Raw genomic sequence first — 18768 nt, 5'->3', positions numbered from 1 at the left:
ATATGCATTATAAAATTGCACATATTTCTCTCTGGTACTTGTCGGTATCATAACGTGGGGATTTAAAAGATGTCGCGTTTTTATATGGATGGTCTTGAAGAATCGAATCGTAGATGTACTGGTGTATTTATTCAAGAGGAAGGGATGAACTACGCATATGGTGTATGTCATTTTCATTCTCCTCGGGATGGTTAGGGTAGGATAAATTTCTCAGATTATTATTTTTTGGTTTTTAAGGGGAATGAGGTCTGTTTGTGTTCATAATGGACCATTTCACCAAAAGTCTTAAACATATAATGCTATTTAAGGGTTATTTCTAGCTAAGCATTCGTTATAAGAAACTGGAAAAAATTGGGCAAGTTTACTGAAGGTACCACTAGACGAAAATACAAATTTGTTCACCCACGTTTGATGTATTTGATGTGGTTACTGATCCTTCTCCTTATTCTCCCTTCTCCGTTAAATGCGACTGCCAGGGGTTCATTTAACTGCCACTTCCATCCATTTGACATATGTGACATTGGGCAGGGCAGAGGAGGTGGCCCAACGATGACCAGCAAACTGGTGAGCCACAAAAGAATCACTGTTTCAGGATTCAGAGAAAATCTGTGTACATTTTACACATTCCCAGGCCTTCAAGCTAGAATACGGCCGCAGAACTAGTTGACGTATTGATATACCTTGCTGTCCAGTCCCCATGGGTTGTACATGGTGTCACCCAGCAGGTACATGTTCAGTCTGGCCAATTAGCCTTCTTTAAAACTGGGGAGTGCAGGAACTATTGTTTTTTTTTTTGTCAGAAAACAAAACTCGAGTTTATCCCATTAAGATGGATAGAGGCATGTGTTGTGAAGTGGCCTCACCTGATCACTCAGTGCAACAGCGTAGGAGATGCCCAGGATGGTTGGAGACACTGAGCTGCTCCTGGATCTATGAGTCTCATCGACGGAGCGACGGAAGCCCCAAACCCAAGAAGCTCCAAGAACGTGCAAAGATGAAAAAACAACAGAAGTGAGCCTGTCATATGTTCAATGGACTGTTTGGAAGATGGCATCATTAATAAACGAATGAGTGAAAAAATATAACTGTAGAAGCGAACCTCCTATGTTTGGTTTTTTGTCGACCTATAAATATAGACAAGGAACATACGTACAATACAGACCAGTGCCTCATTCGAAGCTAAGAAATGCCCTATATTGTCTAGTAATATTTCAGAGCGAAATGAACAAAAACATAAGATGCATTTGCAGATGCCGCGTAAGTGTATTACTGTAGTTACTTGAAAGAATAGAATTTGGTCCCACATGCTGATACTTTCGAACCACACGCACTTTTAAAAGTCTGCCGTCCTTCTCTCCTCGATTAAAGCAAAATTCGATGCCCCATTCACCTCATAAAATATTACAGCCGGTTGTGTTTTGCCTTGATCTACCAGTGAAGAGAAACTGTGTGGATTAACGCACGCATATTTTATTTATACCAAAAGAGGCCTGGAGCACTTAGTTTTGTACCTGCCCAAAAGAATCACTATTCTTATTATTAAACAAGTTGCGGACCTAGAGATCAACAATTCTGGAAAATGTAAGTAAGAATAACTCGAATTAAACATGCATGGCATGCTTCTCTGTTGACATAGATCTTTTGGAGTGTCATCTATAGGTTTATCTGACTACAAAATCATTGCGGCTCCTACCCACACGAGACACACGGGAAGACCGTCGCTGCAGCGTCATTTTTTTTTCTTAATTTATTTATTTTTTAGTATTTTTTTTTTTATTATTATCTTTTTTTTTTTTTTGTCTTTAGTTCTTATGTTGCTTTTTTTTTTTTAATTCATCCCCATTCAACAATCGATAGTGCCCTTTACGAGAAATTAGCCGATTCGAGGCCCACGATGGGATGAGGACTGAACGGCCCCTGACGTACAAAGCGAGCTGCTTATAATCTACTGTGCAATGCTTAATATCATTGTTCGTTTTATTCACACAAGGGTCAGTGTTGTTTAACCAACTTCACCGCCACATACCCAATTGTCTTTGGTATTATCTAGAAGGCGCACTTATATGTATTTTACAAATTCAGAAGCTTTACTTAAATGCTCGGAAAATATATTATATTAATAAATATAGTCGATTAAAATATGAAAAGTTCCATTTCAAAACATTAACCCCATCTGGAACCACGGTTAATACACAAGCTGGGTACACCTTTAAACCTTCCTGGCCAAAGGTTATTTTTTTAACCCTCGTAGTTACAATAATCATGAATGATAAATTTTCCCTTTCAGGAAACCCAAAAGGTGCAATGCTTATATGGGAAATGTAATCCTCCAACACTGCCAGCTTTCCATTAAAATTAACGGTAAAACACAGCAGCTAGGTTTGGGAAGATGTAAATTCAGTATTGGAAAAATGTCTAATAATGTGTGTTTTCATCTGGTCCTCTTGTTTTTTTAAAAGGGTGGGATTGCCGCCTCTTTCTCTTGATTTAAACTCCCACTTAAAATGGGCCGTTAATATTGGGGTTAAATAATTTCCTAAAAAAGGACTAGACCATCAAGGGGACATCAGCAGTAAGAAACGATTCCTCTTAAACCAATATTAACACAATATTAACGCCATTTTAGTGAGTAAATCAAAGAAAGAGCATCCACCTTAAAAACAAGGGGACCAGAATGAAACACACATTATTAGACATTTTCAATACTTGAATTTTACATCTTCCAAACCTAGCTGCTGTGTTTGTTTACCTGTGTAATTTTAATGAAAGCTGCAGTGTTGGAGATTACATTTCCATGAGTAAGCATTGCACCTTTTGGGTTTCCTGAAAGGAAAATTATCATCATGATTATACACGAGGTTAAAAAAAAATAACTTTGCCAGAAGGTTAAAGTTGTGACCAGCTGTGTGATTACCTGTGGTTCCAGATGTAAAGCAGATAATCGCGAGGTCCTCTGGATTAGGGAGCTGTAATAAAGATCACAGATCTACACTAATGTACAAGAAGCCTGAGTTGCAGTTGCATTAGAAATGTTTAAAATGCTATATATTAGAACAGTGCAATACCTAATCAGTCCTGCTGATTACGTAAGTGAATTGTCTAAGTTGAAAAGATGATTCTCCTTGTAGTAATTTGGTAAGAATTAAGAGCTTTTGGTCATGTCATCAACAGGTCATAATGGGCTGTTCATACTCACCACTGGTTTCTGGTGGTTGGCTTTCCCCAAGGTCTTTAAAACATACAAAACATTACAACAGTGAGATATAGTGCGTCTGCAGGAAGTGCTGATCATAATCATGCTTGAAACACACAGCATCGCAGGGCCTAATTTCCATTTAGTTCTACGACTGAATAACAATGTGATGGTGAGGCACACCAAAAAATATTAAAGTATGGCAGCACCTTTTTTTGAACACCTGACATTAATAACAAAAAATGCAAGATTAAGTTATTACTATTATTATTCTCACCTCAAACTCCTTCAGACTCAGAATATCTATGCCACACTCCTGTCCACGGGCCACCAGGTCAGTGTCAAACGCCTCCATGAGCACAATCGTCTTCACCGTTCGCCCTTTTCCGCTGACACAGTCCAGAATCATCCGAGCCTTTTCGGCTACGTCGCAGATCACTGTTGAGATGGCAGCTGAAAAACAGATGGCACCACTTTAACCACTTACGTTTGTATCAGTATCAGTGTCCTTGAGCTAGAGCGCTGCGATAGCACTGCAGGTGGTGTGTTGTTAGCGTTTGAAGGTGCCCTTTTGTGTACCTTTGTCAATAATGTAGCCGATGGCCTCTGTGCCAAGTGTGTCATAGAGTGGAACTGCCACCATGGAGTATGTGTAACAGGCCAGCTCCGATATGGTCCACTGAGAGACAGAAAACGGAGAAAACACATCAACTCATTCATCACTCATGAAAAGTCAATGACCTTATAGTCTGACTCATAGAAAGTAGGCTGATTATATAAGCCCTCCATTGAAAAAGATAATATTTTAAAAGAGTTTTAATCTACAGGGAAAGTGAGAGGACAAGGACACGAGACAGTGGCTTTGTCTGAAATTGTATTTACTAATTGCTCTACAGTCGAGATGGGGGTGACGCTCATTGGACTATTGGGAAAAACTTGTGAAGAAACCGCGGTGCAAAATTCACAGTGACTGATTGCACTTGCATCAATTGTTATGATCACAACATTACAACTTCCTGGAGGCACTGGTTATACTGTTTATTCTGTATTGAGGTCTATATAGTGGAGCAGCACACTGATTTATTAGACTGGATTTATTTGATAATCTGTTTCACTGAAAAAAATCCCAGCATCACCCATTACTCTCATCATCTAAATGGACTTTTTTCTTCGCAATTCATGATGTCAGTTCACTTCTGGTTGGTGGCCATTGATTGTACGCCATTTTTTTTACATTGCACAGTGGGATATTTTGAGTCCATTATATAAGGCACATTAACATTACACTATAGATTGGCCTACAATATAAGAAAATATAGCTTTGCTTTACTGTGCCATGGTAGTGCTAAAAAATATGAAATGTGTTGTACCTCCGGCCTGTTCTGGGAAAAGATACCAATGTACTTGTCTCCTGTATGAGAGTGTCCTCTGTGGAGGAGTGCAGAACCGATGTTCTCCGCTCTGTCTGCCACCTGTGCAAAACAAAACAAAAGTCTATTTAGTTAAAAATGTACTGTGACTTTGTTAGTTGTGTATTGTGGACAAGTGCAATGTTGGATTTCCTGAGTCTGTGGTCTCACCTCTTTATAAGACTGCCATTCGTATGGCTGGTTTGGTTTCCTCGATCCTAGACAAGGTCCATTATCTGCGGAAGAAAAATAGAGGTTACTTTTATCTACATTCACTAGAGTTATCATAATAAGACTTTAAGTTTTTAGGGAGTGTCATATTTAAAAGGAACCAGAGATACACTCACTTGATACTCTGAGCCCTCGCTGGAACACCTCATACATCGTGCATGCGTCGCTGTAGTAGTGCGTCAGTGGCTCGTCGCTGTCGTTCAGTACTGACCTCCTTGCGCGTTCTGCACCCTGCGACAAACAAAATCACAGTGACCGACCGAACCTGTGTGAGGAGGGAATACTGTTCCTCTGTGATATTTCGACACAAACACAGATCCTGTACAGCACATGATAGTGATGATAGCTGACTCAGCTCAGCAATAAGAGCCACTTATTGCTTTCATAATTCAGACACATTTAGCCATGTTTTGACCTATGATTGGTATGTGTGCTCATATATTATTATGTAATTAGTCAATTAGAATTATACTAAACCTTATTAAAGCGTATAAGTCATTTCCAGAATTTTATACTGTGTTTACTTGATGCTTAAATAATGTAAAGACATGTGTATTGAATGTTTTATTGGTCTGTTTTGTATGTTGGTGACTGTCGCAATATGCAAAAATCTGACCATGCTTGGGCCTAATGTTACCGAAAGAGAGACTTTCTGGATCATATTTAACAAGTATGTTATACGAACATCCTATTATTCTGTCATTTATTAGCCTAATTTTCAAAAAAAAAAAGAAAGTAAGAAATCGTCTCTGCCCCCCCCCTTGTTAAAGGAGCAAATAGAGCCGACTCGTTCACAAACAGTACACGATGCAGCAGTTGTAGTTTGAGCTTAAATGTGTTGTATGACAGAAAATGTTACAGCAGAAAAACTAAAAGGCTCATTATTTTCTCCCATTTGTTTTTAAAAATGACAGTTTCAGCCTTTGACGGTTCATGCCTACTGACTCAATCATTGATGTTGATATCATATGAGAGATGTGTGTCTTTTGTTCACATACATAAACAGCTACTATTGTATTGTACGGTCTAGACCTGCTCTATTTGAAAAGTGTCCTGAAATAACTTTTGTTATAAATTAGCCCTATACGAATAAAAATAATTGAATTACTACCCCAAACTGTTGTTAAACTCAGTGACTAGGTCAGACTTTCCATTGAGTGCTTCTTGTGTCTCCTGAAATATTTCAAAGGACCAATATGTTGGGAACAATATTTTTTAATAAGGAGCACAGCATTATGAAAATTTTATAAGTTGCAATTAATGCCTTTATTAATGGTTAATACATTATTTAATAATGCTTTATAGATCAGTTATTAGCCATTCATAAGAATAACCGTCGAGTTGCTAAAAAAACATAAATGTTCGTAAACCGTGGCTCATGGGTTTCTTAATGTTAATAAGTCATTAATAAAAAGGTTTTTGATCCATCAGGTCTACAAACAGTCGGCTGAAAATGCAGGACAAACATCAACCAAAGGGATTCTTCACAACCTGTATAATAATTAATTCCAACTAATAAACCCTTATAAAATGGTCCCTTATTAGAAAGCGGTACTGGAATAATGAAAAACAAATCTCTATAGTCCACTTTACCAGCACAGAAAACTAGTCTCAGATTCACTCTTTTAACACTTTAAATGTGACAAAGAGTGAGGATGATACAGAACTTCAGCTGTCATTAAAGTTTTTGGAGAGGATCCCACTAACATTCCTGCTGAATGAGATCTGCTCACTAGCTTTCTTTTGCATTCCAGAGGTTGGATCATGTTTCAGTTATTCCTCTAACACAAAGTATTACAGGACAGTGGGTGGACAGACATTTAAGTTCTTTCTGTGTTGTAGGATCACACTTACTGGCATTTCCACTGACTGCAGGCCGAGGTCACAGGGTGCCTTGAGGGCTTTCGGCCGGGAGGCGAACCAGTAGGTGGTGAAGGCAGCAAAGGCACCCATGCCCATGAGCGCATTGGTGGGAAAGCCTCGAAAATACTGCCGAAGATCGTCCAGCTCGGGAATCCGCAGCTGTCTCAGGACTTCCTGTGCCTGCATGACTGTTCTGCACTGATCCTGCAGGGAAACAGAGATCACGTTATTACGTTTGGAAACTCTCAGAGATATATTTGGAAAATGTCAGTTTTAGTTTACATAATTTAACCATTGTTGCATCCATTATGATCGTAATCACAAACCTCTTCATTTTACTGCTTTATTTTGTGCCATTTACAATGTTTATTTCAAAAAGGAAATAATCTTAAATTTTTTATTTCTTCCAGTCACTGTTAAGCTATTGCCAGTAAGTAAAGTTTAACATAATACAGCACTGGTACATATTTCTGGCACAATGATGTGATAATGAAAGTAACATAAAATATAAAACCAAAATAAAGCTTCAAGGATTGATCCACAGTGAATCATACAGCGTTCAGCACTGTGATTCAGTGATCCACTGCACGCAACGTTACTATATCCGATTATTTGGCTCTGGCAATTTTAAGATCTGCCGTTCAGATTTCACATATATCAAGTGTTTAATGTCTCAAATCTTCTTTACATAATGAAAACAAATCCAACATTGTTTTATTAGGTCTTCCCAACTTTAGTTTTGAAGATCTTAACTATGTCCTTCAACATAAATAGGTCACATATCACATCTTAAAAGACTTTAAAAGTACTCATTTAACCTGTTTTGATCTTGCAATTAATTTATCTTAATTTCAATACACATCATTAATTTATTTTCCTTTTTTCGGGGAATCACATTTTACCTTTTCATTCTACGTTCAGCTATTCTTGTTTTACGCCTTCCTTTACATAAACTCTGTTAGGCTATTAGATACATGATATAAAGATGATCATCATGAGAAAACAAGGTATTGAGTGCATCCTCTATTTTACAACATCTTAAATGCGTCGTCTTTGAGCTTTGAGATGTTTAAAATCCATAAAACTGAAAGACGTGAATTGGTTTGAAAGTCAAACCTTGAACATAAACTCAAACGGTTAAGAAATACTACCGCTGACCGAGAAGCACTTGCATGGTATGTTTGGCTTACATAAGTGTTGTATACAAAAGGAAGATGTGCTATCCTATTCAACAGCTGTGCACTTGGAAACAAAAGACACAGGAAGGAAACATGACTCCACACACACATTTTCAGATCACAAGCCTCCATGCAGACATAAGAACTCAGACACTGTACACACTGCGCTGAACCCTACACGACTTGTTCCGGAAGGGAAGTGAGGCTTTCCAGTCTGGATGTTTTAGAAATGAACTCACTGGGTTTCAAATCTTCAAAGTCCTGGATTTAGTTCCTCTAAAAATTTTAATATAGCCGTCAAATGATAGCCAAAACTGTCTGCCTGCCTTTTAACTTGATGTTAATGTAAAATGCAAATGAGAGGAGCCTGTGGCAAGAAAGACCTATTTAAACTCACTCGCTAATATATCTAACCAGGAATCATGTTTTAATCATTACATCCTACGGAGCCCCTAAATATTTTTTATCTTGTGCGCACAAGTTATTATCTTATGGCTTTATAGGCATATGTTGAGATAACTTCTGTTATGATTTGGCGCTATACAAATAAAATTGAATTGTATTGAATTTAATTTTTTGTTTTGTTTTTTTGCATTGTATTTGAAAGAGCTCCTCCTAGGGAATTTATTTGATCTGCTTCAAAATGGTCAGTACAGTCAAAGTATGTTGCTGATTAAAAGTTGTACTATTTGTGCATGTACGTTGAAGGGCGTGTCCGTGGAGTGCCGTCAAAGTNNCTATGTTTGAAACATTGCTGTGTTCATTGCTTTGTTTAAGCAGTCAATTTGCAATTGTTTATTATTATTTTCTAATATGTTTTTTAATGTTATTAGACTGGGCGGTCTCATTTGACCGCTAGATTAAATGGTAGCAGCTCTGTAGGTAAATGAACAAGTGAACAACCATCATAGAGGTAACAATTGACTTCTCACCTACTTCTATTAATAACAAGGAGCCCATGACCTGGGATCAGTGCCAACTGGGATAAAGTACTGTAGAAAAACTACCAAATAGCAAACATTTCCTAAGTAGACTTTTAATGAGAACTCAGCTACAACTAAGTACAGTATATTCTGAGATAAGATGAAAGGAGATCAATGAAACCTTCCTTCATTTTTATATTTCAATATCAAAACAAATACAACATCCATTAAAAGCTGTTTAGTTCTTTTTGTCATCTATAAAAATAAATAAATCATAAATAATCAAACACTCATTACACCTCATAAATGCTCCACTAAATCTTACAGGTGTTACTATTACTCACTATGAAATACAAGCAACAATTACACCACTTGTACGTCCGCACAAGGACAAACTTAAATGCAGCTAAATGGATTTTCAAAGAGAGAAATCATTGATTACTGTCAAATTAAGACAAAATAAATATCTATACTCACAGTCCCACAGTGTATATATGAAGAAAGGCAGAGACTGTGTCCAGAGATATATTATCTGAAAGGCCTTTTGCTGCAGCAGTTGCTATTAGAAGGACTCACAGTGACCTCTAATAGACCTCTGAGGTTCTCACCACTATGAATAGCAGAAACACGCCCCTTTCAAACAGAAACACATGACGTGTGAGGCACTGCTAGCCACTCCTTGGATTGCAATACCAGTAGCAGGTTGATTTTCAATTTCATTACCGCCATGAGCTTTTTTTCCTTGTGAAAAAAAAAACATATTTATACATATATTGTACACAAGTGGATTACAACAGGCTATCAGGTGTACAAGTGATTGAAAAGTAATGGAGGCCACAAATTCTATCAGACTAATTCAGAATGAATGAGTGCTGATCGGCGCGATTTAAGAATTTTTCATTAATGTGTATTCAAGACTGAATTACCAATATCTTATCACACGTTATCTGGATACAGTGTGTGCAATTCTTGTGTTGCCCTGCGCCCAATGTGCTGAAACTAGTCAAACGAAGAATTACACACCAATTACAAGAGGGTTTTGTGTATTCTACACAATTGATATGTTGACAAATTCCCCTATTTTCATGCTAATAGCCCGGAGTATGTGAGCACATGAGTGACACACACACAAACCTGAGCATATGTGCAGATTCCCTGGGATCTAACATGGATAAGTATCATTTCAAGTTAATTAACTGCAGTTGAGACGAACTACGCCTCAATATTTTGCATGTGGATTTATTTCCAGGTGAAATTGTCTCCTACAGTGTTAAAAGTAGAAAGCCTGAGAGCAAATCAGCTGTGACTGTAGCCACTGTAACAGAAACGTATCACACAATGCTGAAACGTAGAGGTGGCTGGTAAGTATCAAATCCTATTTTAAATCCTATCGTATATGGAATTTTATGTCCTGATATTCTGGGTATTATCTGGATTGTATTTAAATCAAGGTATTTTGTTACATTGATGCAGAAATTCACTTTTACCAGACAGCAGTCCTTCTCATTGATTTGGCCTAATACACCCAGATATTATTATTAATAAGGGTACCACGGTATTAACTGATATCTCTGACGCGTCATATCACCCACCCACTACTGAAATCAACCATCAATTTTTGTTAAATGAATTTTCTAAGTGATTGATCCCTCCAGGAAGGTTGCGATTGCTACAATTAACGCAAATTGAACAAATACCTAATCCTGCACGACCTTGCAATTTTGTCCAAACACCACAACTTTTCTTTAATTTATAGTAGTTTCCGTGAGTTTCACCAGTAACAGCAGTCCCCTTGAAACAAGTTGCCTATTATCCCAATTAGACCAACATACAATTAAAAATTCCAACTATTCTAGCAATTTTGACTTTCTCCCACACTTTCATTAAAAAAACAAAAAAACATGTATCAAATTATAAATTGGTTACTTACAGCTTTAGAAATTTGTGATTTGATATCCAACAAAAATTGATCACTAAGGATTATTTTTACCATCAGTTTATCTGCCTGTTTTTTTTTTTATTCATTGATTAATTGTTTGGTGAATGAAATATAAGTGAATAATGCCAACCACAACTTAGCAGAGCCCAAAACCTAAAGTCATTCAGTTTGTTGTTATATATGACAAAGAGAAGCTGTTTGAGAACCTGAGGATGTGTAGTTTTAGCACTACAACATTAGCATTTGTCCTGGTTTTGTTTTACATTAGTAAGTTATTAATCAAAAGAGTAATTAACAGTTTAAGTGAAAATGAAAATAGGGTTTAGCTCTATTCTATGTCAGACGGCTAACAGCAAGCAAATGTCATTGGTGTCCTGCTTGGTTTCCCCGCCACCACCTCTACTCTCCATACTTGGCCTGGGAAGATGACAAGCCAATGGCAGAGCCAGCTCGCCAGTCACCCCACACCCAAGCACACACAAGACATTGAAAAAAGAGGGGGAGAGGGCAGCTGCTTCATTTGACACATAACAGAACATCCAGAGTGGTTGGCAGCAGCCTGGAGCTTAGAGCAGACTACAGCTGTAGTTTTGAAACAGTCACTCCAAACCACAGCCAGGAAGTTACAAAAAAAAAAAAAACACATGGTTGGTCAGTCACACTTTATTTCCTAAGAAATGTTCCTCTTCATGGAGACGTCTGAAAAGCATTAGCAGCGTGACCCCAAGCAGCTAGTCGGCTTGGGTGTTGAGCGTCAGGTCAGATGATTTAAGCTCATTATTACAACCTTATCACTGGAGGATTACCACGTGGAGTCTTTAAACAAACTTTAACTTAATCCCATTTTGACAAGATGCTCGCTTCCAAATCTCAAAAGCAGCTTTCTCTCAGCTGCTGCCTGAATCTGCGTAAAGCAGTATACGTCAATGCACAGTGGAAACAATTACTGGATTGATCAATACACAGGGCTGTAGTAAGACATACCGGACATCTACACAGAAATGCAAGTAATATATTAATAATTAATATAGAACTGTTTGTTTGCTCTAATGTCAGATGCAATCGTTAGCATGTCCGGCTAACTAGTTTCCAAACCACATAAGTAACTATTACAAATCATATGTTGGAACACAGTCCGGCCTTATCATACTCTCTGCAGTGTCATACAAGAAGGGGGCTGTCTTCTACATGTGATGATACATGGTGAAATGCTGTGAGTTTCGGACTGGGAGGTGTCGCTTTAGCCTCAGTCTTTTAGCACAATATTATGCATGTGAAATCAACAGTCGCCAGCTAGAAATGAGAAGCTGCTTTTTTTTTGTCGTCTAATTCTGTTTGAAACAACAACCCATTGTTTTCAAAAGATTACCAAGAATTTGAGATGGTAAATCTGCATTGTGCCCTGCAAGAATGGAGGGCTTAACAGACACCGCAACAGTAACTGACTATTGTGAGGATGTCAGTGATGCTTTTTTCTTTTTGTCTGAAGTGATTGTCAACAAAGTGTCTTTGGGTTTTGGGTAATAATTTGCAGAGGATCAAAAAATATAAAACATGGATGGATACTTTGCCTGTGTCTCTCATTGTTTCTAGCCAATGTAGGCTACAATTTCTTTTTTGGCACATTTCTGTACAACTCTACTCATTTATTTAAGTATCCTGCCATTTGGAGATATTCTCTCACTCTTTATATTTGTATATAGTGGCTCCTTTTTATTTCCTCTATTTTTTTTAAAATCTTTTTATTTATATTTTTCTACGCTTGAATGTGATTCTTATGCACCAATGTACCGAGGCAAATTCCTTGTATGTGAAAACTTGGCAATAAACCAGATTCTGATTCTGATGTCTTCAGGCACAAACTGGACATTTTTCTTAAATGAAAACATGGGGAAGTGTATTGTCATAACATACATACATGTTTTTAAGATTCTGTATAATAAAGAGAAATGTCTTGCTATAATGTGAATAAGATATTAAAATAAAATAAAATATCTCACCAAACCTGCTCAGACAACAACTCTTAACGCAGACACATTACAACATGTTAAGACAACAACTCCTAACACAGACACATTACAACATGTTAAGACAACAACTCTTAACACAGACACATTACAACATATTCAGACAACAACTCCTAACACAGACACATTACAACATGACAAGCTGGTGCTTTCAGGTTCTTCAACATTGTATACAACTTACTCATTTGTACACAAGTAGATGCATGTGCAGTTGTTCACTATTGATTCTGTTCTAAAAATGTAAAATGTTGACATGTGAAATTCATGTGTTACTGACTTGGATTGATTGGATCTGCTTCAGTCCGGCTGCCAATAATTCATTGATAATTCAACAGTTTTACCGATAGCACAGCAGGCCCAGAGGGCAGTAATCGAAGTAGGAGTCAATATATTCTTGTGTAAAACCACTTACATATAGGTTACAGGAATATAGCATGATGATGCTCAAATGCAACTGATAGACGACAAACTCTTGATTCGTATCAAGAAAGAGGAACCCTCTGAAGGCAAATGGTAAATGTGTGAACAGGAAGAGACAACCTATACTCTCTCAGCGGATATGTGCTAAGAGAGTTTAGGGCATGCTGGCGTACAACAATTCACTAAGAAATAAGATGACGTCCGTTTGTCGGCTTCTGGATGATTGTTGAAGCTCATGTGGCTTCAGTGTGACGGCTTCAACCCTGACTCGTGTCCATCCTCCTCCAGTCACATTTAACCCTGGGCTTGTGTACACAAAAGCTGACCTTGCACAAGACAATCACACTCAAGACTGCAGGTCCTGACCTCCCTGATGAAACCACACACCCCAGTCACACAGTGGAGAAATATAAGTGGAAGGGAAGGTGGAGGATGGGATTTGTGAAGTGGAACAAAGGTCACGCACCCGTTAACAGCTACCAACACAGCATCAGGACACATGACCTCTACACAGCAGGTCAAACAAAACACACACGTCCTTTTGAACCTAATGTATGAGTTACTCTCAGTAAAATCTGGGCAAATCAAATTTAAAGGAGCCCTTTGGATTGGTTTGTTTATGTTTAAATGTGTGTGTATCCTTAAGGTCTTAAAGTCAAATGTCTGTGAAAATCAATGAAATTGTGTGAAAACATCTGCAGGAATGTATCACGTTCCTGTGTGCAGAAAGAGGTGGGACCCACTCGTACAAACATTGCTCCATGACGCTACTATTGGTCAAAAACTAATCAAGGGTACCTTTATGCCATACTCTTCTTCTCTGGTTATTTTCAGTGATTTTGACTAAAAATTATAAACTCCAGCACACTGTATTGCTTATTTTTATTACAGATAAGACAGACCATTACTATCTTGTATAATCGTTTAGTCCTTTAGTCTATTAAATAACAGAAAATGTTGAAAAATGCCACAATCACAGAACCTTAAACCTAGCATAACGGCGTATTACATCCAAAATCCCAAAATATTCACTTTACTATCACATAATGCAAACAAACGCAGCAAATCCTCACAACTGAGCTGGAATTTGGGAATGTTTTTGCCTGAAAAACAACAATCAATTATCAATATAGCTGATTACTATTCTTTTGTTAATTGACTAACTGTTTTAGTTGTACCTCAAACAACTAACTAAAAAACACTAGGATGAATGACTTCCCTTTGTTAACTGCATATTATTCACCCAGAATCAGATGATTTCTTGTAACTGGCTGATATTTTCCAAGAAGTTCCACTGGAAAATCATTTGGGAGAAACAGCATTCACAGTAATGCATTCTTCTCTTAAAGCTCCATGCAGAAGCATGATAATTTGAGGGTGGTTTATAGAGCCAGATGGTCAACTTGTTTCTCTCACATGATCCTTCTGAATTTAATTTAGTCAGTTAGTGACATCAGGAACAAAAAAAAGGATGACTTTTCTAAATCTGAGCTGAAATTCCTGCTTTGAAAAAATAAAAAATAAAAAAGGTCCCACGTCAGAGCCGTCAGAGCCACACTTGATTGTTGTGTAAACACCAGCTATCTCAGGCTTTTGTAGGGCTCCAAAACTCCAAAACAGTCAGACATGCCGATGCTGGTTTTCTCAAATGACAGCAACAGGGTGGCAGTCGGCTCTTGAATCACAGAACCACAAAGTGTCGCTCTGTTGGCTCCAATAAAAGCTGCTCCTGTATTCGAGGGCAAAAACACATGACTGAGTCGGCACGGTTAATTTACTACCATCCCATGTCAGTAGTGTAACTGCTCATGTGACCGCACAGCATGGCCCAAAGAGCATTACCTAGTGTTTTAAACATTTTCTTTGGTAGGGAGGAAAACACCCACTCAAGCTACATTCCACAGATTCCTGTTAGAGGAAATCTGTCAGTGGATGTGGACATGATTACCAAGCAAACCCCCGAAAAAGGGCACCATCATTCAGCACCAACACACACCTTTCTCCCCCAGGTTTTTCCTTCATGGATGCCAGTACCAACAAGGAAAGTTTCCAGATGTGCTGACGGATTGAAAGTTATAATATGCATTTCCCCATTCAAACGTCTATAACCACTAGACATGTTATATCAGTATATATTGTTGAGCGGTGAATTATCCCAAATGTTTCCAACAATTCTCAAACCCAGAGAAATCTGTCATTTTATTCAGGTAACGCTGCGTTTCACCGCCAGTTCAATGGTGTCATACCCCTTTGTCTATTGCATCAGAGATTTCTTAGTAAATATATGATTTTAATCAGATGCGAGATTTTTTAGTCATTGACGTCTGGGATCTTCAGTTTATCGAGAGACAAAAGCTGAGCATTTAGATGCTAGGCAATTCATTATCTATGGGCTCCGGGAAAATTGAGTTAGGGTCCAAAATTTGAAGAAAAAGAATCTCATAACATGTAATGTATGAGAGGGCCTGGGGCGATTGCTTCAGATCTGACTGAAATCTGCCCCATGGGGCGGGGTTGCTGGTTGGAGAGGGCTGTCTGGCTGCTGATTGGACAATAATATTAAGACCTTTATATACAGTCTATGATTAAGACTCAGCCCGGCAAAATAAACTCTTTTTTCTCTCTTTTTTCGTGTGGCTGAAGGAGGGCGGTGCACTATCGCCCACTATGGGCCAGCTGCCTTTGAATGTTGAACACTGAATGAATCCTAAACTGACTGCAATGACGGCAGTGGTGGTCATGATAACTCCCATGATCCCATGCTAGTTCACAATGTCAAATCATGATCTGCTTTGTCATCCTTTGGTTCACTTCAGAACAGGTCGGCGCCCCCAAACGTGTTACACAAAAAGACCGCCACCCTGTCACTTCCATTCTGTGGAATTTGGTTATATGAAAAGGAAACAGAAACAGTCCAACCTTTGATCTAAATAACAACTGTTTCTCTGATGTATGCAGTAAGGTTTAAAGAATCATACCAGTGTGTGTGTGTCAGAATGTGTAAGTCACCTACAAATTACATATTCTCTCTCTCTCTCTCTCTCTCTCTCAAGTGTGGTGTTTTACAGGTGGTTATGCGCCAGACTATTTCTTGGTTGGGATCAGTTACTTCTTGGGAGTCTCTGCTGGTTGCTTGGCAACTGTGATAATTAGGTTTTTTGGTGACCTTTAATTAACACCAGAGGGCTGCACCCTAAAAGATGGTCGGTGTCATCTCTGTTGCACTTTTGTTTTTTTAGCTGTGTCATTGTGATTTTTTTTTTTTTACATTCAATCCAAACTGCACTGTCACTGTGATGAATTATACACCTGAAACAAGTTTGCTGATATAATGTTGGTTACTGTATAAGAAATGAATGCATGGAGTGGGCTGCAGCCTGAAAGACAACCGGTACAGTCTCGGGCTCAGTGTTTTCTACTGTGACTTCCTCATTGATGTGTGCTGAGGAGGACTGGTTTGAGGTTACCAGCCACACAGACTGAAATAAACAGTTATGGCGGGGGGTGCCAAGACATACGCTTGATAAAATGGTTCCACTGTTCCTCTTTTACCGCTCGGTATCTTATTAACTTACAGTGTGCGCAGGGCAGCTCACATGCAAAAAGTGGGCGAGGCGGAGATTAGACAAGAAGTTTCAAAACAAAGTGTAATCTCACACACGGTGTCTAATGCTACGTGTCCATACGTCTGATTATATTTCAGAGCATCAGCTTCATGCCTACGCAGGTTTTTATCTGTGATAACGGCGGATATGAGAGATGAACGCACTATTCTGATTAAAAAGGCACAATTGCTGACTGAACACGCCGTCCAATGGGGGACATTATGACATAAAAACGGAAATGAAGAAATGATGTGGAGAAAAGACGCAAAACGTGGCTTGACTCTGGTCTATTTTAAGGCAACAATAAGGGAAGAACAGCTTGTTTTTCGCTGAGGGCTCGTCTAAGCATCACGCTTCTAATAAGATAGTCGACGCCAATTTTCTCTCTAATACTTAAAGGCGGTGTGTGTGTGTGTGAGCATGTTTCCACCAACCTGTGAGAAGCAGAGGCAGATCCGGATCTGATTCTTCAACAAGCAGCAACAGCAGCAAGAGCGGTCTACATGTTGTTCAGATGGTGCAGCTCTCCGCCAATCAGGGGCGAGCACACGTGTTGCTTTGCCTAATGTTTGAGAGGTGTGCTGTTATTGGTCAATGGGAAGTGGTCGGAAGAAGGATTCAGATTGACCCACACTGTGGAAATAGTCCATTATAAGTCAAACTGCACTCAGAAAGCTTGCTGAAGTATTATCAGCAACATTGAGTCATAGCTCATTCTGCAGTAAAATGGTCTCTCTCTATTATCTGGGGTGTTTTTGGATTACTGGGTGCATTCATGTGTGTTGCATTTTACTGTTGTTGTGCTAATGTTAACTACTTTATAAACTGTTGGGGTAGTTTAATCAGCAATGCATGATATTCTATAAGATAATCATATCTTTGTTGCGTCAGTGTCTTGTGAGAACCACATCTCTAAAAGTCAACTTTTCATGAGCTCAGACACAGCCCTGTTTTCAGCTTCGTGACAGTGCTTTTTCCAGGTAATCCAAGTTTTTTTTTAGATTGTTTGTTTAGTTTAAGTCAGAGAATTAAGTCAGAAAATGTTCTTAATCCGCAAAGGAACACTTAATCCTTTGGTTTAACAGAAAAATTTCAAATCCCCAAAATTTGGAGATAGGCCTACATGGTTTTCACTTGACAGGAAGAGAATGAAAACTTGTAACTAAAGCTGTAAGACAAATGTAATGGAGTCAAAAGTATTTGCTTTTGAGATGTAAAAGTATAAAGTAGCATAAAATGGTGTACAAGTACTCTAATACTAATGCACACTATGGTTGTACATACAGTGCCTTGCGAGAGCCTGCCATGTCTACGCCGGTCAATTATGACCCCAACTGCCTCTCAACCTTTGCCCACATTTCTAGGCCTTCGAAACAGTAAATAATTAAAGATTTTTATTTTTCTTGTGAAGGAAATAGTCTACCGAGACAACTCTGGGTACACAATTGGTGAGCTTGGAACGAAAGATTCTATGGATTTTGTGAAACTTTTTTAACTAATTAGAAAAAGAAAGAAAAGAGTGGCGCGCAAAATATCGGCCGCAGCTTGCCTTAAGATGACGATGTGTCGTAGCGAGCCACTCTGTTTGCCCGTTGCTGGCGATGTACCAGCGAAGCAGAGCACCCGCTTGGGTTTATGGATCCTTCCTGATCGAAGTCTTTGTGGCACAATACGAGGAGACTCGGACAAGTCTCATGTGCCATACTCTTCTGTCTGACTGGGTGCAAGGATAATACGAACAGCTTCCGCAGCGCTCAGTGCTAGGACTTGATGAGGACGAGCGGTTAAGTGCGCAACAAACGCGCAGGTTTCCAGGCATCTTTATCCGAACAGACGAGCTGCTCTAAGAGTTGGAATCAGGTCTGGGAACTTTGACCTTGGCCATGTCTAACGACCTGGAAATACTTGTTAATTTTAACCAATTCTTTGTTAGGAGTTTCTGCTTGTACGGTGTTGGGACTCATTGTCCTTGTTGGAAAA

At 38.7% G+C, this 18768-nt stretch overlaps 1 protein-coding gene across 3 annotated transcripts in view; it reads right to left on the bottom strand.

The window, feature by feature from the left end:
• acsl1a (acyl-CoA synthetase long chain family member 1a) overlaps nucleotides 1-17334 on the bottom strand; it is a 22802-nt gene extending 5468 nt beyond the window's left edge. For 2 of the 3 annotated variants that reach the window (XM_035659869.1, XM_035659872.1), the window contains exons 1-10: nucleotides 9275-9403; nucleotides 6688-6900; nucleotides 4950-5064; nucleotides 4774-4838; nucleotides 4564-4665; nucleotides 3773-3872; nucleotides 3471-3646; nucleotides 3197-3229; nucleotides 2915-2966; nucleotides 2750-2823 (exon numbers count right to left, since the gene is read on the bottom strand). In XM_035659869.1, coding sequence (XP_035515762.1) covers nucleotides 2750-2823; nucleotides 2915-2966; nucleotides 3197-3229; nucleotides 3471-3646; nucleotides 3773-3872; nucleotides 4564-4665; nucleotides 4774-4838; nucleotides 4950-5064; nucleotides 6688-6882 — 912 coding nt within the window. In that variant the 5' untranslated portion in view covers nucleotides 6883-6900; nucleotides 9275-9403. Of the gene's footprint in view, nucleotides 1-2749; nucleotides 2824-2914; nucleotides 2967-3196; nucleotides 3230-3470; nucleotides 3647-3772; nucleotides 3873-4563; nucleotides 4666-4773; nucleotides 4839-4949; nucleotides 5065-6687; nucleotides 6901-9274; nucleotides 9404-17222 lie in introns of those variants that run through there. The other variant, XM_035659871.1, reaches the window with a different exon arrangement.
• Between the last annotated feature and the right edge of the window lie 1434 nt (nucleotides 17335-18768).

Source organism: Morone saxatilis, unplaced genomic scaffold, assembly GCF_004916995.1.
Source record: "Morone saxatilis isolate NCDOM2014 unplaced genomic scaffold, NCSU_SB_2.0 Contig17, whole genome shotgun sequence".
Lineage (NCBI taxonomy): Eukaryota > Metazoa > Chordata > Actinopteri > Moronidae > Morone > Morone saxatilis.
The sequence above is the reverse complement of the archived record's forward strand: the minus strand, read 5'-3'. Positions and strand labels throughout refer to the sequence as shown.